Raw genomic sequence first — 27011 nt, forward strand, 5'->3', positions numbered from 1 at the left:
GGTAGGGGTAGGGTTCTTCACCGTTCCCTTCCCTCCCACAGCTTAGGGGAGAATATCACTTCAGCCTCTTTCGTGGAAATATGCCTTAGCCCTGATTCTCTCCTTTGCCTTCTGCTTGAGACCTGGTCACTGATGACTTGTAATTGAAGGTGTTTTGTTTCAGCTCTGAAGTTGTTGATAAGAAGATAGAAGAGTTTCTTTCTAGCTTCGAGGAGAAGATCGAGAACCTCACTGAGGATGCATTCAACACCCAGGTGACTTTACTGTGTTGGCCTGGTCTTTTGTTCCTTGGCCCACCCAAGCCCTCATGACATCTAGACACCAGTCTTAACAGTGCTGTATGCTGGCTGGTTCTTGGGTTCTATAGCACCCCCCTTAATCTGACCATGTCTTCCCAGCTTCATCCCTCCCCATCATGCTGGCCCGTCCATCACAAAGCAGACTGGACAGGGCCAAGTGTGTTCTGAGGGAACTGGTGTGAGGCCACACCTGAGGGTGTCTCTTTCTGATGGTAACAGGTCACAGCTCTGATCAAGCTGAAGGAGTGCGAGGACACCCACCTTGGGGAGGAGGTGGACAGGAACTGGAATGAAGTGGTGACCCAGCAGTATCTCTTTGATCGCCTTGCCCATGAGGTAGTAACACCGTTTTCAGAGTAAGACAGCCCAGAAAGGGACTCCTGATTTAACAGGAGACACAATTCTAAGCAAATTGGTATTGTGTGGAAGAGAAACCTGGGGCAAGTTATTTACTTGCCCATTCCTTGATGTGATTGATCAAATCTTGTTTCCAGACTGGCTTCTCTAGAGCCTTAGGTGGCCAAGTGAGCAGGGTGCTTGCTAATCCTTACTTCTCCCCCAATTTCACTCAGATCCATTTTTTAAAAATTGAAGTATAGTTGATTTACAGTGTGTTAATTTCTGCTGTACAGCATTCACTTATGCATATATATATATTTTTTTTTCACTTTTTTATTATATGCTTAGGTTCCCTATAAGGTTTGGGAGAAAAACGGCTTCTGCTACTTAAAGAAAATTGAGAACTTCTGGTTCTCAATTTTATGGAGTTCCTTCCCCAGATTTAAGGATTCTGTGTATAGGTCTCTGTGACAAATTCTAGCCCAAAGTAATAAATCCCATGGAAAAGAGCTCTGGGCACTGCAGTCCATAGCTCTGATACTATAACCCTATGTGGTGAATTACCAAAGGATATTGAAGCAGAGGGGTTATTTAACAAGAGGCTTCAGTCAGCCCAGCTCTTGAGGTTCTGTGGTTTTCCTATTAGAAGCCAGAGTGTACCATTACCATGTACCTGAGAGGTGACACTGAGGTGTGATGGGTTTGGCTCAGCGTACAGTACTCAGCTGTAATTACACCATCTGCTACCTGTCAGGGTCAGTCACTGCTAAGAAACATGAAGGTGTGTCAGAGGCTCATTTTTATCCTTCTCCAGAAGGTTGGGAGCCAGCCGAAACGTGGAAGAATAAAACGATGTGCAAAAAGCAGGATCAAGGAGGTCTGCCTGGGGTGTTATGTTTAATATCCTTACAGAAAATACACTGTTAGTCTTTTATAGCTTTCTTTCTTTCCTGTCCTCCCTTCCCCTTTAAGATTGAAGCACTGAAATCATTCTCAAAATCAGACCTAGTCAACTGGTTCAAGGCCCATAGAGGACCAGGAAGTAAAATGCTCAGCGTTCATGTGAGTATGGTTACCAAAGCTGTAGCTCTGTCCTTTCCAGGGTTGTCATTTAGCACATTTACCATTCCCTGAGTTTAGATTGGTATCAGAGATCCTAACAGGTCCCCAAATTTTGTCAGCATTCTCTCTCACCTCAAGTCTTTGGCCTCTTTCAGGTTGTTGGATTTGGGAAGTACGAGCCGGAAGAGGATGGTACCCCTTCCGGTGAGGATTCAAACTCTTCTTGTGAAGTGATGCAGCTAACCTACCTGCCAACCTCTCCTCTGCTGGCAGATTGTACCATCCCCGTTATTGATATCAGGGCTTTCACATCAAGACTTAACCTTCTCCCCTACCATAAAATAGTCAAATAAATTGCAGTCTCATTGGCCTGAAGCACTGTGTATTTAAAAGTGTTTGTTTGAATTTTATGAAGTTAGTTACACTACTACTGCCTTAGGGCTTCCACTGAATTTTTGCACTGGCATCACAGAATTTGTCGTCCCCCCCGCCCCGCCCCTCCTGTTGTGACTAACAAACCAAGAGTTACTATAGCAGCTGCAGAGAGAAATTAGCAGGTGGGCCAATGTAACCAAAAAGCTTGCAGGAGCCATCTGAGACGCCCTGGCCTGTCCTGGTCCTCTCAGATTGAGAATCCAGTTCTGTATGACAGGCTTCAGAGGCCCTATGTAATTGATGTCTTCTTAGTACCTAAATGCAAGGTGCTAATACTAATACCTGTGTTGTTGTTTTTAATGTATTTAAAAATAAAGGTAATTCTGTATTGCCCTTCAGAATGAGCCATTTGCTGCTGTGGCATTCCTTTTATTATATTTTGTTTCGGTGTGGGGTGGGGAATCTAAAAATAAGCATTCTTCCCAAATTCTCTAAGGCAATAAAATATTTTTGGATAAAATGTCGGTAGCCCTATGTGTACTACTTGAGAGTTCAATTAAAACATGCGCAATAGCATTGTAGGGGCTGAAGACAGAACACAGAGCCTAAGGAAAGAAAAGGATGGGCCCCTTCGTTACTTCAGAGTCCCTGTAAAAAGCTAGCTCCTGTATTCAAGGCTGCCAAATAACTGGGTTCAAGTTTAATCATAAAAATAATAAAAGAAACACACTAAAAAAAAAAGGTTGGAAAAATTACTTTATGAAGGCTTAAGAAGCACTGAGTATAATTAAACTGTAGTCCAGAGTTGGATACAATTTAATAATAGTTCAATTCCAAAATAAAAGTTATTGTAGGTAAGACCATGAAATTTCCTAACATGTGGTTTTGATACATTGTGCTAAATGTTCTAAAACAACTCAGAGGAACCAATATTTACAGTACATGGCGTATTTATGAAAAACCTGGCATCACCTATATATATGTATATATGTGTGTGTGTGTGTGTGTATATATATATATATATATAGAACCCAAGATTATATGAGCTAGGAAACAGATGTTGTATACCTCAACAGCAATACTAGAGTGCAGAGTTTGAGACTGGGATTTATAACGTGGGATTTGGAAAAGGAGCAGACATCTTGTTTTCAAAACCTGAAGTTTTTTCTCAAGACCGAAGTCAACACTGTAACTGCCACAGAACAGGAAAAAGGGAAGCTTTTCTCGCTTTAATTGTTCATCTGCATCAGAAAGTCCAGTATCCCTGAGATAGGAACCACTGCAATAAGAAGGGAGTGAATAGGTTCTCCCAAAGGAAGACTGTTACTTCATTGTGCCTCCTGCCTGGGTCACCAGGAGCAAACCTTGCATTTCCCAACCTAATGCTTTGCAGCACCGAGACGTTTCAGTAATGGTTCATCATAAACCCAGCATTCTCCATCTTCATGAAATAACTAAAAGAAAAGGGGAGAATTCAGTTACACACTTGCTCTGTACTTCTATAATATCATACCTTTAATTATTTTATGTGCTCCCCCTCCCCCCAACACTGAAATGAGTGTTCATCTCGTTCATCACCATGCTTACTCGGTACTTCAGTATTCACTGAAATGAACAAATGAGTTACAGCTCAGGGAACAGCAGTAGGGAGACCGAGGCAGGCTTCCAAAGCAAGCTTACCCTTGTCTCCCACTGAATTTCCTTTTCCTTCCTTTCTCGGGCTTCTGCTCTTTGTCTTTCTTCAAGTCTATGCTTGGCTTCAGTTGCTGCATCAATGTCTCTGATTTTTAAGTTGAAAGTGACATCCTTCCAAAGGCTAAAGAAAAGAAGTGAAGGTACTAATAAGTACTTGATGGACAGAGGAGTTAGCAGTCTTGAGAATGAAAGGCTAGATCCATCTAGAATATAATATAACTACAGTACAAGTCAAATGGCTTTAAATGCTGTAGTTCACAGACTATAAATCTTCGGCTGACACCAGGGCACTGGAGTAAAGAACAGAGAAGTGGTCTCAGAAGATTCCACTGCTAGTTGTCAAAGGAGGAAATACAGGATGGGCAGAAAGCTGGATATATGGTTAGGACAACAGAGGGGAAAAAACAGCTGAGACTGGGATTCCACTTCTGGCTGTACCTCTAACTAGTGATGCAACCTTGGGGCTGTCAGTTCACCTCTCTAGGGCTTCAGTGTCCCTTAGTATAAACCAAAAGGGGTATATAGTAAGATCAGATCAGAGGACCTGAGAAATTCTATTTCATGAAGACTCCCCTGGAATTAATAACGAAATCTGGGAGAAGCAGTTTGAATACAGAGAATAAGGGTCAAGAGATGCACTGCAGAGGCTTAAGGCGGAGTAAAAGATTTGGCTTCCTCTCAAGGCCTGAAAAATGATAACTAGACAAGTCTGGTCCAAACAACACTTTAAAGTGAAGACTCCTGGGACTTCCCTGGTGGAAAGGGACTTCCCTGGTGGTGCAGTGGTTAAGAATCGGCCTGCCAATGCAGGGTACACGGGTTCGAGCCCTGGTCCGGGAAGATCCCGCATGCTGCGGAGCAACTAAGCCCGTGCGCCACAACTACTGAAACCTGCGCACCTAGAGCCCGTACTCTGCAACAAGAGAAGCCACCGCGATGAGAAGCCCGCATACCACAACAAAGACCCAACGCAGCCAAAAATAAATTAAATAAATAAATTAATTAAAAAAAAAATAAAGTGAAGACTCCTAGGAGCTAGAAAAGTAGACACCCTAAGATTCCCCTTGTGTGAGTAGCAGAGCATAAATGTCTATAGATCTCCACTTATAACTATGAGCAGGCAGTCCAGGCAAGCAGACTGTTAACAAGTTAAAGACACAGGCAGGGTTATAGTTTGTAAGGTCTTCTTCACTTAAGAAATCCCCTAATATGCTAAACAAAGAACTTTAGTGCATGATTCCCCATACCACTAAAAGATCCTGATTTTATTGTACAAATGGAAGGGGGAAAAATTATGACATTTGAGACTACTAGAAAATTGAATACCAGTTAGATATTTGATGATATTAAGGAATAACTGATTTTTAAAAAAAGTACAATGATGATATTGTGGCTGGTGTTTTTTGTGTGTTTTTTTTGAAAAAGTCACTTTACAGATACATACTAAAATATTCAGAAATGCAATTTTTTTTTTAAGTTTCTTGCAAACAAAAAAGACCCTAGGGAGTGTGGGTGGAGACACAAGAGGAAGGGGATATGGGGATGTATGTATATGTATAGCTGATTGACTTTGTTATACAGCAGCAACTAACACAACAATGTAAAGCAATTATACTCCAATAAAGGTGTTAAAAAAAAATGGTTCTCATGAACCTAGGGGCAGGGCAGGAATAAAGACGCAGACATAGAGAATGGACTTGAGGGCACAGGGAGGGGGAAGGGTAAGCTGGGACGAAGTGAGAGAGTGGCATGGACATATATACACTACCAAATGTAAAATAGATAGCTAGTGGGAAGCAGCTGCATGGCACAGGGAGATCAGCTCGGTGCTTTGTGACCACCTAGAGGGGTGGGATAGGGAGGGTGGGAGGGAGACACAAAAGGGAGGGGACATGGGGATATATGTGTACGTATAGCTGATTCACTTTGTTATATAGCACCAACTAACACGACAATGTAAAGCAATTATACTCCAATAACGATGTTTAAAAAAAAAAAGAGACCCTAAAGATGTTCTGATATATATATGATCTCAGTTGGGACCTCACTACCATCTCTTACAAGCCATAAAGATGGTGATAAGTCAACATACACTCTATACTTATTATATGCCAAGCATCATACATAAGCTCCATGTTTTTCTCATTTAGTTCTCACAACAATGCTGAGGTAGTTCCCATTTCAGGAAAGAAGGCAGAGAGGGTAGCTTATAGTCTTGGTTACAGTGCAAGTGGTGGAGCTCCATATGAACCCAGGCATTCAAACTCAGTCTGTGCTCTGTTAACACCCCGCTATACAGTCTCTACTACCCAGCCCTGCACCTATGCCTGGCCAATAGCAAGAGCACTGCTGCAATAGCTCTAGTTATGTCACCTCCTTACCAGCGGGATTCGTACTCATTCTGATCTTCCAACTTCCTCACTTTCTTCTTGATTATAGGCAACTTCTTGGTATCTATAAAAACTACATTTTCCTAGAAAACAGAAGAGGTAGATAGATGTTTTATTGTTCACACTGTTTTAGAAGGAAAAGTCAACTCTTCCCATTAACAGATTTCATCATGAAATCCCACATGTTAGTGATGTAGACAATGAGTTCCATATGCAATCCTCAGCCTAAATTATAATTGTTTGTTTTAAGTCTTGGTAAAGGCTCAATTCAACAGACAGTTTCAATGTGGCTATGTGCTACATGCTTGGGATGTAATCTCTTGGAGAGCTAGACAACTAATCCTAACGTTAAGTACTCTGAAGTGCTTTTTAAATTTCAAATTCTGAGTCCAAAGTCCAATTCATTGGCTCCTCCTGTTAATGCCATACCACCTCCCTCCTACCTTAATTAGGTAGTTTGCAAGTTCCTTGAGGGCAAGGACTATCCTTGAGGGCAAGGACTATCTTACTCATTTCTGTATCCCTGGTGCCAGGCAGTTAATACATTTCTTAGACAAAATCAAACTGTGTATATAAAAAAACACATGAGTTAATAGTTTAGCACCTCATTTTATTTATAAACACACATACCATACACTCTAACGATATAGCTAACATTTACTGGGTGCTTACTATGGTGTCAAGCATTTTTTTTTCATATATTATTCTTGAGTATTTTAAGGGGAGAGAGGAAAGTAAAAATCATTCTACTACCTGTACTGCTAGGTAAGAGGTGGGAGAAGGAAAAGGCTTGCCCTGAAGAGCTGGCATTAGAGCTCATCCTGGTTAAATTTCCAGATGAAGGAAGCCAGAGTAAGGGATGGGCTACGATTCAATGAAGCCTGAAACAAATGGCAAAACACAGGTTCTTACCCCTGTTGAGTATTTTGCATACATTACACCATTCCATTCCCCTTCAATTGAGCAGAAAGACTTCTTGTCATTTGGAGAACTAGATTAAAAAACAAAAACAAAAACCACAAACATTTGTGTTAGTCTCAAATTGAAATTTCTCTACCAAAGAATCTCGTTAGTGTGACCTACCTACACAGAGCAGAACACAGAGGAGCAACTGTGAAGTCTTTGGTGAAGGCAGCTTAATAAAACTGGATTTCTCAGAGCCAACTGTAAGAATGAGGGCCCTAAAGAAGATGCTAATAGACTCAAGATCCCAGAAACTGTGGGTATGAGATGCGCTAGGTGCTGGGACCAAACTAGGGACAGTCCCTGCCCTCGAGCTGTTCACAGTCTAGTGGGGAGACACTGCCATTGAGATTCTGGGTGGCAAGTGCTGTGGTGAGTTCAGGTGAGCACTGGAGACCAAGGGCAACACTGCTAGGATGAGGGTCAGAGAAGGCTTCACTTAAGGATACAATGCTGGAGACCAGGCTTTCATCTTCAGGCTGAAAGGGACCTCTGGGTCAAACGATTTTACCTCTTTTCCTAAGCAAGGATCCCTTCCTCAGAAGTCCCAACAGGTTTTACTTGGACATGACAGTGATGTGTATGGCAGGTATGGAACTTAGAAGATAAGCATTACAACAAAGGACAGATTAGGAAGGGCAAGGCAATGACATAGGAGGAGGCTAGGAGGTCAGAAAGAGAAAAATACACAGGGTAGAGGGATGAAGTTGCTATCAGTAGGCTGAAACTTGCTTCCTCTATGACTTGGTGCTTTGTGTGAAGGAGGACAAAGGGAAAGAAAAATGGTAGGATTCCAAGTTTAGAAGGTTATTGTGCAGTGGTTCTCAAAGTATGGTCTGGGGACCCCTGGGGCTCCCCAAGACCCTCTTAGGTCAAAACTATTTTCATAATATTTAGACATTACCCTAATTTGAAAAGCCCACCAAGCATTCTTTCAGAAGGCAGTCTTTCTATTATAAGTCGCTGTGACTGGCCAAAAAATCTGCTAGCAGTTCCTGTTGCTGCTGGTTGGTTGCCTCTAAGGAATTCTGAGAAGCAGGCCCACCCAGGTCTTTGTTCTGGACATCCTATTTCCCCCACCTGCCTATTTTAGGGGAGCAGCCGCATTATCGTGGTGACTGGTGCTATTCCCTAACCTCAGCCCGTATTTTCTGACTGCAATATTTTGGATTTTACGGTGATCCTTAGTAAACATCTTGTGCTTGTGGTCCCGTTCTGCCCTGCTCAAGATTTTTTTGGAGGCTGATTCTGTCATCCAAATTAAATTATCTCCCTAAAAAACTGGTTAACCAATCCTATGTCTTCCATCTGCAACACTGTTTCCAGTAGGCCTTTGAGGTCAGAGAAAGTCCTGCAGATTTTCCTCTTTTAGGCAGGCTCTAAACCACCCAACTGACTGTTTACCCAGACAGCACAGCTGTCTTCATCTGATCCTAGAGCGTCAAACAGAACCAAGCAAAGATGTGATGGTTACTCTTTTTCCCCAGCAAAGGCACAGAAAAAAGGACTATGAGGGCTTTGAGACACTTCGGTGGGAGTCACAGGGTCTCCTGTATGGGCTAGCTCATGGTCCAATCCAGCAATAATGAGTCAGGCACCCATAATGTGGGTTAGCTAGGAGATCCAGGAAGACTCTTTCAGTTCCCCATTTGCAAGTCAGGTTCCTAGGAAGGAAATCCCACCAATGACCTCAGGTTGTTCTGACCCCAGATTTTAGGTCTCCTCCTGAGATGGGATTTTAGGAAGAGACATGACACACAAGATGTGAAGTAAGTTTACAAAGACAGAACCATTAAAATGGTCAATTCCTGATGGAAGTTATAGTTCAAGACAAAAGGAAAAGTATTTCAGAGAAGCAGAAGCACCGAAGCAGAAAAACAAAATACCTACAAAATCTCAGCAGTAACTCTGTGCTTCTTGCCCCCATAGAAAGGTTTAGTGTGGAAGACGATATTGGCACTATAGCCAGTCTTGGAACAATTAATATTACATTCTCCGCCTAGTTCCACCCAGGGCACTGTGAGGATAGACCTGCAAAATCAAAAGTTTCAGGTAAGGCTGACAGTTCAGAGGAAAGAAAGGAGGGGCACAGCTTAAGGAACAAAGAAAGGAACAGCAGGGTCTGCTGCTTGCTAATCAGAGGAATGCACACAGCTCTACTTGCCTTCCATAACCATTGGGGAATGTGAGAATGTAATGTTCATCATGGTCTAGACACGAGACACAGCCTGTGGAGACAAGGGATGGAATTTCAGCTAAGTAGTTGACGGAATCTCCATTCAGTTTAGGGAAAATCAATCTTGCATCCCACCCCTGCTCTCACCCCCAATACACATGCTTCCCTGCAAACAATGACATCCAAACTGGCTTTCTGGGGCCATTTACTCTTACTAGATAGGTGTCCAGCACATATTAGAATGACATAAAATTCTATTAACACTGTAGTCCACCAAAAGCCCCCAGACTTACCCTGTCCTATGTTGTGCACCCCAATTGACATCCCAAGGAATTTTGATTTGGTCCAGATATGAGCATTGAATTGTATCTTCTTGTTAAAGCACTCAGCATAAAAGGCTGAAACTGAATAGAAATTGTTTTCAATTAGTGCACTACATAGCCATAGTCCCCTCTCCAACTCCATTAACCCAGAGAAAAAACTGGCTGCATGGGGAAAATCCTTTACCCCTCAAAGAACAGCCTTGAATGTAGTCAGAAATTACCCACCTGCCTTTTATACCCTGTTTCCCCCAATGCAAGCAACCGTTCAGGACCATGTGGGCAGGAATCTCCCTGAACCATGAGGCTATGACCAATCCCAGAGGCTTAAAAACAAAGAGTCTGTCTGTTCTTCTGGTCAGCAAGCATGTTCCTGGCCCAGCCCCAACCTGGGCCCATCCAGTATTACCAGTCTTAATGCTGCATCCAGCAAATAACACGGGAGGACACACCTTCTTTCCACTATGCCAGGAATAAACTGTGCAGAAACTATGTCTTTTTTATATAAACTGTCTTCAGAGTTGCTGGGATCACTAGAGCACAGCTCATGCTGTAAAGATGACTTCAGAAGCACTAAAAGGTGGCTTCTCAAATCCCTTCTTTTTATATATCATTAAGCAGTGAAGCCTAATAGAGTCTTTGGAACTTATACCAGGAACAGATATGAGGAACCAATCCTCACAGGATTGGGAAGATACAGGTGGCCATAAAACTGAATGTACAGTGACCTCAGTTATGGAGCTCTTTATGACCCTCTTTAGACAGAACAGTTTGAAAGTGGCTACTGCCAAGGAGCTCTGTAACTTACTGGGTGGATGATGGGAAACCTGCTCAGCCACGAATGTTACGCTATTCTTGGAAACCCAGGGAACTGGTCCTTCTGAAACTAGCTCCTGCAAGTAAACATAACATCATTTTCTTTTGATGTGGAAACAAATGACAGCGCAGAGAATCTAATAACTGGAGTCTCTGCCTCCCAAGGTGGTTAACTGCTCCCTCCTCTACACACCCAAAACATCTCATATATACTTTTCTTGTAGCACTTATTCTACTGGAATTACTGCTTTGTGTCAGTCTCCCTAAGTCTCTCTGACTAAGACATTATTGAAGGCAAGGACCACGTGCCTAACTCAGGGCCAGGCCTGGCACAGAACAGGGACTTATCAATGTCTGCAATATGAACAAGAACAGGCACATTGCTTCAGGAAAGGACTACATGTAATGTGTCATTCGGAAAGGGAAAAATACAGAGAGTTATTTTTAAGGAGAGATTATTATATGAAAGCCAGTGTGGGCCAGGGGCTTATTTTTTTCACCCCCAGAGGCCTTTTAGCATTTATTTGGGTCTTCCATGTTGGTTGTTTTCCTCAAATCAACCCCCAAATGTTGCAGCCCTGTGGCTCAGGTCTCAGTTAACTATTCTTCTCTAGATGTCTTCCTAGATGATTCCACCTAATCCCAGGGATTTAAGTGCCTTCTAAATACACTAAAATCACTGAAAGCCCTGTCTCCATCCTAGACCTCTCTCTCCCTTGAACTCCAGACTCTTAAATTCTAACTCCCTACTTGACAGTTCCACTTACATGTCTTTATATTTTATATTTTATATTTCATTTTGGAGTTCTGGATTTTTCCCTCCCCAAATCCAATCTTTTCCTCTTTAGTAAATGGCACCAACCAACTGCTGAAGCCCACAAGCAAGGATTCATCTCTGACTGTCCCTTTTCCCTCACCTTGCCCAATCCATCTAACAGCTCTGCCTCCAAAATATAGCTTGAATCAACCATGTCTCTCCTGGAATAATGCCAAAGCCTCCTCCTTGCCAAATGCCAAAGCAAGTGGTCTCCTTGCTTCTATTTGCTCCTTTCCAATTCATTTTTCACAAAATAATTATAATGACCTTTTCAAAGCAAAAATGAGTTCCTGATAAGCCATAAAATTATCATTATGGTCCAGGAGGACTTTGCATGATCTGATTTCTAAATTTCTATCCTCATCTCATGCCACTCTTTCTCCTTGCTCACTGTGTTCAAAATATACTGATCCAACAACACTGTTCTTCTACGGGTGGTAAACATCAGTGCCTTTACCATTATTATCTGCCTCCAAATAAAATGAAATCTTGAATCAGTACACTAAAAGCTAAGTACTAAGTATCTAAATACTAAGGTAATTTAAAATGTCAGTGGAGAACTCACCACATTCTCTTCAGTATCATTTGGTAATGTCCAGTGACACTGAAAGATCTCGCCCAGAACGGGGTTGTACGGCTTTTTGGCAACCGATCCTTTCCTTCCTGCGTGAAAGGCTGAGAGGTACCATTTCACAACCTGAACCATTCGGTCTCTGGCATCCTTCTGGTCACTAATACTGCAAGCGAGAAAGACAAAATTTAACACCCTGTTTTCTGACAGCACCCTCAGCATGGTCCACCCTAAGCCAGACTAAGAGGACCCAGTACCAGGAGCTACCTCGGTCTCTTTTTAAAACTGAAGTATAATATACATAATTAAACACACCAGTCTTAACCGTTTGGTTTGATGAATTTGAAAAAATGCTTATATCCATTTAATTAATCACCATGCAATCAAGCTACAGAACATCTCCATTACCCCCAAGTTTCCCCATCCTCCTTTCCAAGCAATCCCCAACCCTTACCCTGAGGCAAACACTGTTCCTGGTTTCTAAGACCATTAGCTTCGCTTGTTCCAGAACTTCATACTTATAAGTGCATTGTTTAACTGCCAAATAGTTGCAGATTTTCTGGATATATTTCTGTTATTGATTTCTGATTTAATTCTTTCATGGCCAGTGAACATATTCCATATGGTTCCAATTATTTTCAATTTATTAAGTCTTCCTAGTATACGGTCTATCTTGATGAATGTTCCATTTACACTTAAAAAGACTGTTATACAAATTGTTTGGTAATGTTTTAGTAAAGTCAATTGGACCTTCTATAGCCTCACTGATTTTCAGAGGGGTGGGGGGAGGTGCGTGCTGCTCAATCAATTCCCGAGGAATTTCCAACCTTGATTGTGTACTTGTCTATTTCTCCCTTCAGTCAATTTTTGCTGCATATAGTTTGAAGCTGTTTTACATATTTAGGATTATTATTTATTCTTGATAAATTGACTCATCATATCATATGAAATATCCCTACCTGTCTCTGCTAATATTTCTTGTCTTAAAAAATATCCTTTGATACTAATACAGTGACACCAGCTTTGTTATGCTTAGTGTTTTGCATGGTATATCTCTGTCCATCGTTTTAACGCATCAGTGTCTTCATATTTAAAGTCTCTCTCTTGCAAACAGCGTAGAGATGAATCTTGCTTTTTTATCCACTCTTATAATCACTGTTCTCTTAAATGGAGCGTGTACGCTATTCACATTTAGAGTAATGAATGTGAAAAAACATGATATAGTTGGGTTTAACTCTATCATCTTGGTATTTTTCTATTTGGCCTCTTTATTCTTTGTTCCATTATATTTCCTTTCCTCCTTTTTGGGGAGTTAGAGAATTCCACTTAATCTTATCTATTGGCTTTTTAGCTGTACTTCTGTGTTTTTTATGTGATTCCTCCAGGGACCTCCCAGCTTAAATTCTCATACATTAAAAACTATCCTTAAACCTCAAATCTATATCTAATGAATAACTGATACTTTCCATTTATTTATGTTACCAATAAATACTTATATTTGTTCAATTATGTATGAATTTAAACAGTGCCATCGCTATTTGAATTTCTGCCCTTTGGGAATTGGTTAAATGGGTCTCTTAAAATCTTCATTAAGAAGGTATGTATCAATGTCATACAATGTGCCCACCCACTGTGAAGCTTCAGTAAACCACAGTCCAAGGCCAAGGAATGCAATCAGAGAAGACAGATTAGAACACCCCATTACAAAGAAAGTATTGCTGTTACCACTGAAAAGCAATGTGAACTCACTCACCTCCTCATAAATCAATCCCACCTTTAGATTAGCTCTGTCCTTTATACATGTATCTAATATTGCAAGCTTTGTATTTGAAATTTATGAATCAGGCTATACTCTGGACACTGGTCTGTAAACTCCTCAAAGGCAGACACTGTGACTCTTTCCCTTTCCAGCTCATAACAAAGTGCCTGGCAAACAACAGGTGCTTTAGAAAGGTTTGCTAAACTCGGATAACTGAAATTCATTGGATATAGTGTAAATAATTTAACAGTGATTACCAATTCCTGGATCAAATAAGATCCTAGCCTTGGCTCCGTAAATCCTAGCTACCTTAACAGGCTACTCAAGATTTTCTGAAGTGTTTAACTTGGTTGCCTAACAATATCACCGCCAAATAATCTAAGCAAACGGGCATCTAATACAAACGAAATATTCAATTCCACTTTTCCCCAGAAATGTCTGAAAGGCAAAGGGATCCATCTGTCCTGCCAAGGCAGAAAGCTAATGGGTAAAGTCTTAAAAAAATTGGAAACTACTATATTGAGTCAAATACCTCACAAACAGGTCCGGATGTGCAAAAAAGTCTGCATACATTTCTAAAAGAGATCTTCTTTCAAGAATAAATGTTGGAAGAACTACCTGAAAAACATACATATTTGACCCTTGAGGATCAAATTCCACTACAGATAAACAGATTGCTGAACTACTTAAAAAAAAAAAAGTATATGAAAACAAAAAACTCATTCCAATCATAGTAACACCCACCAAGTACTGCCCAGGCATGCTTCTGATACCTACTTCTCAAAATGTTCTGATTCAGAATGCCCATTAACCTGCCCAACAGATGAAAAACAGAGATTTTGAATGTTCAAGTGTCACTTCCTCTTTGCAACCTCCCTTTAGCTCCCTGAATCAGTGTAACAATAACAACAACTACTCAGTAGCAACCCTTTGATACCTATATGAACCTTCTGGAGTATCACACACACATTATCTTATTAAACTGTACAACAATCCCATTAAGAAGAAATTATCATCCTTATTTTACAGCGGAGAAAAATGAAGCTCAAAAGGGTGAAAAATTTTCTCACCACTCTGTTATTCAGTGGAATTCAAAATCGGGTCTGTCTGGTTATGGGGGTGGTGCAGGGCCTGCTCACTTCCCCTCTATCATCGTAGGCGCACTAGGGAACTTATCTGCTTATGGGTCTGTGTCTGCAAATGAACAATGAGCTCCTAGAATGCAAGGGCCATACTTATTTCTACCTGCATCTTCAGTTACTATCCCCAAAGTAAGAAAAATTTAAGTAACTGAAGCAATAAACAAAATGAAGAAGAGAATAAAGATGGGGTTCAACAAACTCCTTCATCATGTGGCTGAGCCCATGAAGAAAAATGCTGAGGGGCTGGGAATGTGGCAGAGGAGAAAGTAAAGAAGAAACTGGAAAATAAGGAAAAAGGATAAGATAGATTAGGATTAACCAATTAAAAAAGGAATGAAGGAATAGTTTTTGAAATGTGTATCAGATTAGACATTATTCATTATGGAAGTAGTGCATCATAGTAAGTAAAAATTCCTTTAAATGTAGTAATTACTGTATATCTGCTATATTCAAGATCGTGTGGTAAATGCTATGGAGGTAGCAAAGGTTAAGTATGAGAGAATAATACCAGCATTTAAATTTTAGGTAGAATGTGATAAATATCATACAAGAGATGCTCAAGGTACCATGGAAACTGAGGAGAGGCAAAGATCATGTTCTGTTTGGGGAACCAGAATGAGGGCAAAGTTTGGAAACAACTTATTGAGGTGGGGTGCTAAAGAAAAGCCTTAGAGAGTAGGCTGTAAGAGACAGAGGGAAAAACAGAAGAACAAGACATGGAGACTGGGGGGGCGGGGGCAGAAAATGAGTGTGACAGGGACTGACCAGTGGACCAATATTGCTGCGTATATAAAGAGGCATGATAGAACACAAGCTTGAAAAGAAAAACTGTGGCTCTAACATTTAGAATGTTTATTATCAGGCTCCAGAGTTTAAATGTTCCACAGAACATGTATGTTCATAATATACATATGCTTAGATTGGCAAGTACGTTTGGTACAATTTCCTACCACTCTTGGAGAACACAGAGATTCTAAATCACTAAGTAAGACTGCTGAAGAACAAGACAGGACTAAGTGTCTTAATGTATAAACAGCTCTTGCAAATCAACAAGAAAAAGATTACTATTGCCAGTAGAATAATGAACAAAAGAACTGAACAGGCAATTTGAAAAAGAAGAAATGGCTAAAAACCATAAATTTGATTTGATGTGTAATCAAAAAAAAATTTTTTTTCCCTCCCTACTTAAAAGTTTTCTTAAGAACTCTCATTCAACACATCTTCTTCAGTGTTTTTAGCACTATACTGATGCATGCCATTATGTCAAGCTGCTGGAACACTGATAAAAGTGAGCTGGGTTAGGTTGTCTTAAACCTGGATTCAAGTACTTATTTTGTCACTTCTTAGGTTTGAGGAAGCCCTGGAAAATTAATTCAACCTCTGCAAGTTTCTGTAAAAGGAAGATAATTATATGCCTTGCTTAAATCTTAGGATTGTTTTGAAGACCAAATGAGGTAAGCGGGATGTGACTTTATAGTATTTCCAAACACTACAATGTATTTGGAAAATAACTCTTTATAGAAAATATTTGAAGAAAGTATTTTTATAAATAGGAAAATGAGATACAAATTTAAGGCATTATTGTAGTAATACTTTGGAATGCACAAGGGAATCAAGATTTCAGAATCTGCTGGCAATCATAGCCATTTATGCCAATAAAGAATTCAAAAATAGCTAATTTGGCAAAAATTAAACTTTTAGTGGCTCCAAACCCAAACCTGGACTATCTGGCAGAGGAAATTATGTGAGGCAAAAATTACACACTTGATTGTGGCACACACTTTTGGTTGCCTATGTACACCTCTATTAACAGAACTTTCATTCAGTTCAGGTTCAGGCTATAGGTTGCCATAAGAGTCACAGGGCCCTCCCAGATCTCAAGGGGTAAATGTGGATTAATCTAAACCAATCATTTAACCTCCTTTACCAGTGACTGGTTTAGGCATGCACACCTGCCTAGTTCTGGCCAATGAGATTCAATTGGCAGTTTGATGGGCCACTGTTGTTATATGTTCTCCCTATTACAACAACAAAATTCATGAAAAGAAATTATTTTTCTGCCTCTTGACATATTTGCATAACGATGTGATGACTGGAAGCGCAGCAGTCATTTTGCAATGATGAGGAAGACAGGTCTGAGTGTGAATGTCAGCATGCTAAGGATGGCAGAGCAGAGAGACTGAAGGAACCTAGGTCCTGTCTCACATTGTTGACCCACTACGAATTAGTCAATCCTGGAAATACTCTACTCTGGACTTCTCATTACATGAGATAATAAACCTAGCATTGTTCAAGATACTGTTAGGTGGGTCTTTTATTACTGAAGACCAAAATCAACCAAGGTAGAAGGTGTAGAAAAGAAATATATTATAAATGTCAACATCTAAAATTAAGCTGTATCTTTCAAATGTGAAGTTACAATTCTGCTCCAGCAATTATGCAATCAATCTAATGATCACTGAAAAAATTCTGAGGGCAAGCTCCTGCAAATATTCTCTTACCTAGAACTTTCCCAGCAAGTATGTTTGTTGCAAAAATTTTCCATTTTCATTTAGATTTGGGGTAAAAATTTTTATTATAGACACTTACTAGAAAGTATTACGGATTAGTTTACAGATTTTGAAATCTACGACCAGATTAGAATCTCAGTTCTGCCGCTTAAATAAGACTTAGCCAAGTTACTTAACCTCTATGAGCTTTAGTTTCCTCATCTATAAAATGGTGTTAACAATAACACCTAACTTTGCAGTCCTGTGGTGAGAATTAGGTTAAAGGATGAGGCTTTTGGCACAGTGGCAGGGATATACACAGGCACCTATACACCAGTCTCCTACATCAATCAGGTATTCTGTTTAGAGTGCCAGTTTAAATTCAAATTCAAATCCAGAACCACAATAATTATATGGCTCAGCATGTGTCATACAGTATTCCACTCACTACCTGTTCCATTCCTTACAACAATCCTGTAAAGTAGGTCACTGTATGTCCATTTTGTATGAGAAACCCAAAGATCATAGAGAAAGGGACTTGCTCAAGGTCACACAGTTTGGTAACAGCTGAAGTAGGATGTAAGCACAGGTCCTCTAACCCGGAGATCAGAACTCTGCTCATTTTGATTCCATGCACACCACACTGCTTTAGGTTTTGTTCAGACTACTAACCAAGCCCAATACTATTCCATGCTTGCCCCCAATAAAATCCAAATCATAATCTATATAATCCATATGTACTATCTCTATGAAATTATCCTAGCTTTACTTATTTCATCCATTTATAAAAATTTTCAGTTAACTCAGGTACATATATATTAATTCATAACAAAAGTATAAACAGAAGTTATGTCATTATACTACATTTGCAGACACACTCACCATACGATCACTGAGAATCTACATATACACATTAAGACTAACAGCAAATACCAAATTTGATTCTTACCTTAGTGAGATCCATTCCAAGCCTAACCTGTGACAACAGATGCATGATAACACTCTTGTGCTCTTCCACCGACCCTGCCTCCCCATCATCATCTCTATCATCATGTGAATCGAAAAGGTCTAAAATAAAACAGATCTTCTTAGACTGGTGTTAAACTGGGCCAATCTGTGCTGTTACCAAGTATTATACATTTTTTTTCAAACAAATATTTTTAAGAAAAAAAAGGTAAACTCTCCAAGGCTGCTTACCAGCATCACTTGTTCCATTGGACATGGAAGAATTAAGTGATTCCGTGGTATCTGGGCGCTTTAGACTATTTCCTGAGCTGCTGTGTGTCAAGACTGAGGCAGATCCAGAGGAACTAAAAAAAATTAATCACCTTCTTAAGCTCTTTAAAAAAGCAATTTAAAATCATAGTAAGATACCAATTTATTTAAAACCAATATATGGAGATAGCTGACAGAAACTAACTAGACCCTTAAAGTTAGCTGGTAACATACATACACGCTTTCCAACTCTCTCCCCATCAGGCTCATGTTTTCTGCATGGTGTATGCTCAACCAAGCCATGTTGAAAGGCCATGAAAAATTGGTAAGATTTTGCCTCTGCATGTAAAACTAGAGTTCATTTTCCAATTTTGTTACTTTGCATAAATGTAGGTATGTCATAATTCTTGGCAACCATTTCCAGAACCTCAAAACTGGTAAGTCTATTAATTAGCCTCAGAAAGATGTCTATATTTTTGAGATCCTTTGATAAAAGCCCACACTGGTAATAACACCCTTCCCAGTCATTAGAAAATTATATTTGAAATTAAAAAATAAAAAAGCATATTACTTTTTACAAGTAAATTTATGGTAAGTGGTATTATGAGCTGATTGACAGGGTCTAAAGAAAGATTCCTCTATTTTATTATTACAGCTATGATCATAACTTACCTAGGACTAGTATTTGTACATTAACAAAAGAATGATCAAAGTTTACTTATTAAGGGTAAAAACAGAAACCAAATTTCTCATACTGCACATATTATTTATAAAATGGTACACACATAAAAGTCTTTTATTGCAAATTTATAGGTGCAAAACACATTATATATTCTAATTTAAACACAGTTTGCCCTGATTACTTACCTTCTTTTGATTTCTTATTTAATAATAAGCTTGATTTTTTTAAGAGTAGTTTTAGGTTCAGAGCAAAACTGAGCAGAAAGTACAGAATTCCCATATGCACAACCTCCCCACTATCAACATCCTGCACGACAGTAGTACACGTGTAACAGTTGATGAACCTACATGACATGCCATTATCACTCAAAGTCCATAGTTTACAGTAGGGTTCACTCTTGGTCTTGTACATTCAATGGATTTTGACAAATGTAATATAAGTATCCCCCACTGTAGGACTGCAGAGAATAGTTTCATTATCCTAAAAATCCTCTGTGCTCTGTCTATGTTAGAACATTAGAATATTACAACATATGTATTCTAATTTAAACATAGTTTGTCCTGGTTACTTGCCTTCTTTTGATCTATTTTTCAAAAATCCTTAGGTAACTGAATATTGCTACTTTGATAATTTAGTAGTGTACATCACAAGGTACTATAACTAATGTCTACCTCACCAGTTTTGAAAGCCAATGGAAAATATGAGTAAAAGAACTAGATAAGAGAAATCCAATTTTCATTAAATAAAAGAGCTGCATAAAAATTATCTTTAAAAAGTTTTGTGGCTCTTTGATACATCATCAAAATAGAATCAATCTTTTAAATCAACTGATCTAAAAACCTCAGATTCTTTAAAACATGTATCTTATTTTAGATTCCAAACGTCAGAGATGAATTTATGCTGTGCTTTTCCTCCTTACTCAGGCTAGAAACCATGTCTGGGCCAAGTGAAACGCTCAATAAAGCTCAAAATGGAAAATAATGGGATAAATTCTCATTTAGCCATTTCATAATTTACCTTGTTCAGGACAAAGGATTTAAAGACTATAGTTACAAAACAAGAGCAACACTGACAAAAATGACATGCATACAGGAAAGGTTTATCTGCAATAGGCTAACTTGCACAGAATTAAATCATAAGATCATAAATAAACTAAACCGAAAAAGGTACAGCTCTGAACTTAATTATAACAGAATCCAAAACTTATTGAGTACCTTGTATGTGCCGAACACTGTATATGTTCATCTCCATAACAATCTAACCCTAAAAGGGAGACATGATTATTCTCATCATACACAGAGTCTCAGAGGTTCAATGACTGGACAGAGGTCACACAACTGGTAAGTAGTGGAGCCATTTCAAGTATATATCTGGCTCCAGAGCACAAGTTCTTTCCCACATGCACTTTCATCTAGTTTATAAATGTGCAAAACCCAATAACATAGCTCACACAGAAGTTATCATTACTACAGGTCTTTAGAAACTGAACGGTGAAAGGACTTAAGTTTTCAAATTCTCTTCTGTCAGATAGAAACTTGACTTGAGAGCTAGAAAACTAGTGGTAGCAGCTGATGACCAGCAGGTGGCACACAAGCTCAATGCCTACAGAGGCCAGGCAGAGAGCATAAATATGTGAATAGGGCCAGATTATAAAACAATAGAGACCTGGCACTAGCGTACTCAATTTGAAGGGATTTAAAGTTAAAGTTCCGTTTAATGGGAAAATGTATATCTGAATCACTCTGCTGTAGACCTGAAACTATCACAACATTGTTAATCAACTATACTCCAATTAAAATAAAAATTTTTAAACAAAAAAATCAACAAACACTGTGCTGGCCAAATGAAACATCTGTAGTCCCTACTAGTTTGGGAATCTAGATTAGGGCATAAAAGGAAAGAACGAAATTGAAGGAGAAAAGGAAGCCTGAGTGGGTGAGCTGGACAAAGAATTTAACTCTGGATCCCTTCAAACAGGAGGTTCATAAACTGTGTATTTGTCAAGGGATGGGTACTCGGAGAGTATAGAGAAAAAAGAAAAGCCTATGAGCCTGCAGGTAACTTTGTAGATATGCCTATTACAGGTACAACAGGTAAGCATTTAAAATTTATCTATTTCAGAAAAATTTCAGGAGAACCCCTGAAACTGGGGCCAGAGATTGACTATCTGTGATGTAATGAGGCTATAGCCATATCATTATCAAGCTTTTACAGCATATAGTTACAGGCTTCTAGAAGACAGATGATCCATTTTGATATTCAACTGTACTTTGTTTCGATTAATAGCTAATGATCGAGACTGTCCTTAATTCTGTTTAAAGAAAACAATGATTTAACACTTCAAAAATAAATAATAACCTTTACTTTGGAATTTTCTTCCAAACGCTTATTTTCTTTTAACCCCACTATCATTAAAAATATTTTAAAAATTAAAGTGAAATTTCTATTGGCAAACTGCTAATAAGGGTCTTGTAATAGTTTATTTCCCTACATACAAACATTAAGAAACCAACATGCTAAACCAAACTCTTTCTGCTAAACTAGCCTTCTTGAATTGTGGGCTCAAATCTCTCTTCCTTAAGTAAAGTCTCATGTCCTAACAGGATGTATTTACCTAATCACATATATTTTACTTTTCCAACATTCAAAATCTGAATTTGATCTACTACGTAACAAAACTTCCTGAATTAATAACATCATTTTCCTTATAAATTTTGAGATTCTGAATAGTTACAGTACAATTATATATGATACTGTATTTCTCAGTTCATGTGCACACTTAACAGAACTGGAGTGCTGGGTCATATGGTAGTTCTATTTTTAGTTTTTTAAGGAACCTCCATACTGTTCTTCCAGCAATCCCACTACTGGGCATATACCCTGAGAAAACCATAATTCAAAAAGATACATGCACCCCAATGTTCAGTGCAGCACTATTTACAATAGCCAGGACATGGAAGCAATCTAAATGTCCATTGACAGATGAATGGATAGAGAAGATGTGGTATATATATACAATGGAATATTACTCAGCCATAAAAAGGAATAAAATTGGATCATTTGTAGAGACGTGGATGGATCTAGAGACTGTCATACAGAGAAAAGTAAGTCAGAAATTGAAAAACAAATATCATATATTAATGCATATATGTGGAATCTAGAAAAATGGTATACATGAACCTATTTGCAGGGCAGGAACAGAGATGCAGACATAGAGAATGGACATGTGGACATGTGGGGGAAGGGAGGGTGGGATGAACTGGGAGACTGGGACTGACATATATACACTACCATGTGTAAAACAGAGAGCTAGTGGGAACCTGCTGTATAGCGCAGTGAGATCAGCTCAGTGCTCTGTGGTGACCTAGATGGGTGGGATGGGGGTGGTGGAGGGAGGGAGGTCCAAGAGGGAGGGGATATGTGTATACATGTAGCTGATTCACTTTGTTGTACAGCAGAAACTAACACAGCATTGTAAAGCAAATATACCCCAATTTTAAAAAAAATTGTTATCTCTAAAAAAAGAAAAAGAGAGCGAGAGAAATGGAGTGCCACAAAATATTTCTTACTAAAAGAAACCAAGGTTCAAGGTCTAAGTTTGGTTGATAGTACTTAGCTTGCAAATTCACAAATAATCATTTCCAAATTTGTACTGTATTTCAAAGCAAACCCCAAGCTGTAACACTAGCACCGACTCCTGAGATGGCAGGAGACTTGGAAAAAATACCCAGCAAAAAGTGAGCCAACTACATCTACAACAAATATAAGAACATTAAAGCAAATAAATGTTAATTTGCTTTCTATAACAGCTATCACTTACTGCACACTTATTATACATGCCAGACATCATAGTAAGCACTTGACATTATTCTCATTTAAATGTTCACAATGACCTCTTGAAGTTGAAACTATTATCCTCATTTTACAAACAAGGAAACTGAGGATGTCATAGGTTAAATAACTTGACCAAGATCACACACCTTAAAAGCAAAACAGATTTAGAACCTATTCTTTTCTAAGATTCCAGAATCCAAAGTCTAACCACAGCAACCTACGTACCAGTAGGGCTAAAAAGTACTTTGCTTATTGGCTATCATGTAAGTGACTTTACATGTAAAGGCCTTTTCGGTACAACGGAACATACCTAGCTTTGATTTAACAGTGCAAAACAGGTCAAATATTTCCTAATGAGAGAAAACCTATCATCAATATCTGCCCAAATCTGCCTACTTAGTATCCCTGGAGTCCATGTGCTTCCCTCCATTCCTATGCTATGACCTTAGCTCAGGGTATCAACATTTCTCAAGTTTCTACCCAGTTTTGCCTGGTCTTCCTACATGTAATGCATCCCCACTGCATTTGATTCTACACAATTCAGGCATATCTGTTTTTCTAAAATGCAGACCTGACCAGCAGCTGCCATCACTTGTGAGAAAATGTTCAAAATTCATAAAAGGCTAAGAGGACTCTTTCACGACCTGGCCCTTGTCAATCTCTTCTGTATCTTCTTAACCATTCCCCACAACTTATGCTACAGCCACACTCAGCCATGCTCAGCAGCTTACAGCTCCTCAAAGAAACCAAGCTCCCGTTGCCTCCAGGCCTTTCTTATTAGGGTTCCATCTCCATGAGAACAACACTTTCCATTTCTCCTTCCTCTTCTCACCCCCAATGTCCCTTCTCTCCCTACTCATCCACATCTCACCATGGATCACATCCCCTCCCTCCTCTGTGAATCCTTTTTTTTTTTTTTTTTGTACGCGGGCCTCTCACTGTTGTGGCCTCTCCCGTTGTGGAGCACAGGCTCCAGACGCGCAGGGTCAGCAGCCATGGCTCATGCGCCCAGCCGCTCCGCGGCATGCAGGATCCTCCCAGACCAGGGCACGAACTCGTGTCCCCTGCATCGGCAGGCGGACTCTCAACCACTGCGCCACCAGGGAAGTCCTGCACTTATTCTTACATAGCATATTTCCCACTGGATTATAAGTTTGTTTTTCCCCCAATAGACTGTAAGTTCCCTGAGGGCAGGGACTGGCTCTTCATTCACCTCTGTATCATTCCTCCACCTAATATAGTGCCTGGCTTATAGGCACCCAAATATCTCTACTCTATACAGAACAAGTAACGGTAACCTCCTCTTATGTGAGTAATACTTCCTAGCTTACTCACTTTCATTTGACCCTCTCCTAATGTTGTTTCTATAGAAATAAGGCCCAGAGTTAATGAACAATACTGGCATGTTACCACAACTGATGCAAAATTATACCATTTGAATTAAATCAGGAGTAAAAATCACTATTCTCACAGAACTAGCTTTGCTCAATAAGCCAATTAAAAATAAGCTGTCTTTTTCACTTTTTCCAAATAATAATTTATAAAGGAGTCTGTCATTAACACCAGTCTCAAAATCAAATTACATTTTTAAAAATCAGGAGTCATTTCAATACATATGTAGTTCATCTACTTACTCTATTAAGTGCTTTGGGGATGAGCCACTCTGATGGAATTCATCCGCATCATAGAATTCATCTTCACTGCTAGAATAAGAGAACTCTGGGACTGTGTTTGGAGACAAGTTGACATGGCTTGGAGAAGTTAGACTGCTACTAGGTGGTGAGTGCCCACTGCCTAGGAAGTTAAAAAGTTTTTAATTAGGGGACAGTGTTGGTAATAGAAGGGAAGAAATTAGGGAGATGGGGTCAAAGCAGACCTTTCTAAAATCAAAAAATAGTTAAGTTGGTAGAAGTCCCTAGACTATCTGTAAAGAAATCAACATTTAAACTAGACAAAGAAAAAGGCAAATCACATTATAGAATGGGACACAGCCTTTTAAATAAATGAAAAAATACTATGTCCCCATCTGTAATTAGGAAGGGAGTTCTTTTGATTATAATCACACTGTGTGAGTTAAGGTATTAGAAGTCCCATAGTAGATACCAGTACCAACGGGAAGCCAGAGCTCTTATTTTATACTATAGATCCAGATACCTTAAAAATGCAGCAGTGAGCCAACAAGAAAACAAAGTGGAAAGAATATCAAAAACCACATGAATGTTAAAATTTTGTTCAGGATATCACATTCATATTAGTCAATATGTTTTGGCAATCATGTACAAACACAAAAGCTGGGAACACTTACCATTCAAACTCCTCACCTCTTTTCTACCTAAGTTTAAGTCAGGTTGCCCAGAGCCCAGGGGCAGAGAAAAAGAGAGGGCTACCATGGGAAGCACGTGGAAAAAGGAAAGAACCAGGAGGAACATCTTCCTATTCCTAAACAGTCTAATTAAGGAAATAGAAACTAATGGAGATCCAGAGAAAGAATCTCTGTGATAATCATCTGGTTCATAGTCTAGTAATAAAAAGTAACAATAAAAGTATCAAACAGAACAGTGAAGTACTGAAAGTAATTTACCAAGTATTTATTGAGCAGATATCTAAGGGCTCTCAGGCAATTTATGCCAAACTGCTACAGATGCCTGGTGTAGATTAAAATTAATTAAGTCACTGCTGGCAATACAAAAGCCAAGGCCTCAATTCTAGGAGGAAATGAGAATAGCAGCAGTAAAAATGAATCCAGAGCCATCCATGGATTTTTAGTGTCCCATTCCAGTGTCTATCTATGGTTCAATAGTTGAAAGAGCACATCCACCTGCCACATTTAGTTGCCATGTTCACAAAGATATTTTTAAAACATAACACTGAAAGTTTGCTGCCTAAATAGGCAAAGCTTATTGTGGGAATTCCAAAGATAGTTCATCTTAGCAAATAACTTTAAATTCTTACCCCACCGCTGCCCCGCCCCATAGCAGCAATAAGATGGGAAATAAATAAATTTCTCTTATTGAAATAATGGGGGAAAAAAATGAGAGAGAGAGAGAGAAAGAAAGAAAAAGACCAGGAATTACAAATGATCAAGTAACAAGCAAATAGTCCAGGCAACCACAGAAAACTGAAAATGTATCCAAGAAGAAAATGAGTTGGAGTGGGAGTTGCAAACAAAAGAACTGAGTTTTCCTTACAAGAGAAAACATTTCTTTTTTCAGTTGTTCCTTTCCTTCTTTTATGTATTAGTGAGAGAGATAAAGGAAAGAAAGATGAAGAAATTAGGTTGAAAAATCAAACAAGACACAAACCACACACTAATTAAAAAAATTTTTTTAAATATACCTACTCTAAAATGTTATATTTTTAAAATGCTGTCTTCTGAAATAATTTATCCTAAATTATTTATAACTAATTAATGATTCTAAAATTAATGTACATAAAGAATACTGCTAACTTTTTCAAAGTCTGTAACTGACTAGGTTTTGTATATTTCTGAATGGAAAATTTTGTCTGTTTCAGAATTCTGACATAATTCCTCCTTATAAAAAAACAAAAGAAAACACAGATACTGTTTTTAAAATGACAGTGTAATGAAATACATAAAAAAGGCAGGCAAACATTTCAACTGCATTATTCAAACTGCTTATCAGCATTTTCCCAAGAGCTTCAAATAAGAGAGCTGTTGTTGCTTGCTTTCTTTCAAAATTAAGGAGACATCTGCCCAGGCTGTTAAATCTTAAAAACTAAAGTAATAACATCAGCATCTTTACTAACTCAAATTTCAAACTAGCTAAAAATCACAGGGTAACTTTTCATTATTACACAGGAAAAGTCTCACCCAGGAAAGAACCTGTGGAGCAACAGCAGGGGCTTATCTCCCATGTCCTCAAGAGTGGTTTCGGTTTTGGCATCCAGATATAACAGGGACAAAAGCACCAAGTGCTCCCTTGAATTTGGTGCAACTGATAACCCAACATCAACCTAATTAGTTTTAAAACAAGAAATAAATCTATACTAACATTAATAGCATCACTGTGAATTAGAGAAAAAATAAAGACCATAAATCTAAGCAA

At 39.0% G+C, this 27011-nt stretch overlaps 2 protein-coding genes across 14 annotated transcripts in view; one reads left to right on the forward strand and one right to left on the reverse strand.

The window, feature by feature from the left end:
• Positions 1–2479, forward strand: part of NRDC (nardilysin convertase) — a 90969-nt gene extending 88490 nt beyond the window's left edge. For 4 of the 6 annotated variants that reach the window (XM_089922818.1, XM_022575665.2, XM_022575666.3 and 1 more), the window contains 4 exons: positions 164–254; positions 519–635; positions 1611–1700; positions 1856–2479. In XM_089922818.1, coding sequence (XP_089778944.1) covers positions 164–254; positions 519–635; positions 1611–1700; positions 1856–2053 — 496 coding nt within the window. In that variant the 3' untranslated portion in view covers positions 2054–2479. Of the gene's footprint in view, positions 1–163; positions 255–518; positions 636–1610; positions 1701–1855 lie in introns of those variants that run through there. The other 2 variants (XM_089922812.1, XM_089922824.1) reach the window with 2 other exon arrangements.
• Positions 2480–2813: 334 nt separating this feature from the next.
• The window catches only part of OSBPL9 (oxysterol binding protein like 9), a 167824-nt gene continuing 143626 nt past the window's right edge, over positions 2814–27011 (reverse strand). For 7 of the 8 annotated variants that reach the window (XM_022575670.2, XM_022575671.2, XM_022575669.2 and 4 more), the window contains 13 exons: positions 24579–24738; positions 18411–18523; positions 18163–18281; positions 14115–14200; positions 11818–11989; positions 10428–10512; positions 9593–9703; positions 9288–9351; positions 9014–9154; positions 7073–7151; positions 6152–6243; positions 3756–3891; positions 2814–3529 (listed from right to left, as the gene is read on the reverse strand). In XM_022575670.2, the coding sequence (XP_022431378.2) occupies positions 3455–3529; positions 3756–3891; positions 6152–6243; positions 7073–7151; positions 9014–9154; positions 9288–9351; positions 9593–9703; positions 10428–10512; positions 11818–11989; positions 14115–14200; positions 18163–18281; positions 18411–18523; positions 24579–24738 (1433 nt within the window). In that variant the 3' untranslated portion in view covers positions 2814–3454. The remainder of the gene's footprint in view (positions 3530–3755; positions 3892–6151; positions 6244–7072; positions 7152–9013; positions 9155–9287; positions 9352–9592; positions 9704–10427; positions 10513–11817; positions 11990–14114; positions 14201–18162; positions 18282–18410; positions 18524–24578; positions 24739–27011) is intronic. The other variant, XM_089922856.1, reaches the window with a different exon arrangement.

Source organism: Delphinapterus leucas, chromosome 1 (genome assembly GCF_059928025.1).
Source record: "Delphinapterus leucas isolate spDelLeu-1000000601 "Yukka" chromosome 1, BTC_Dleu_Yukka2, whole genome shotgun sequence".
In the NCBI taxonomy this organism is placed as follows: domain Eukaryota; kingdom Metazoa; phylum Chordata; class Mammalia; order Artiodactyla; family Monodontidae; genus Delphinapterus; species Delphinapterus leucas.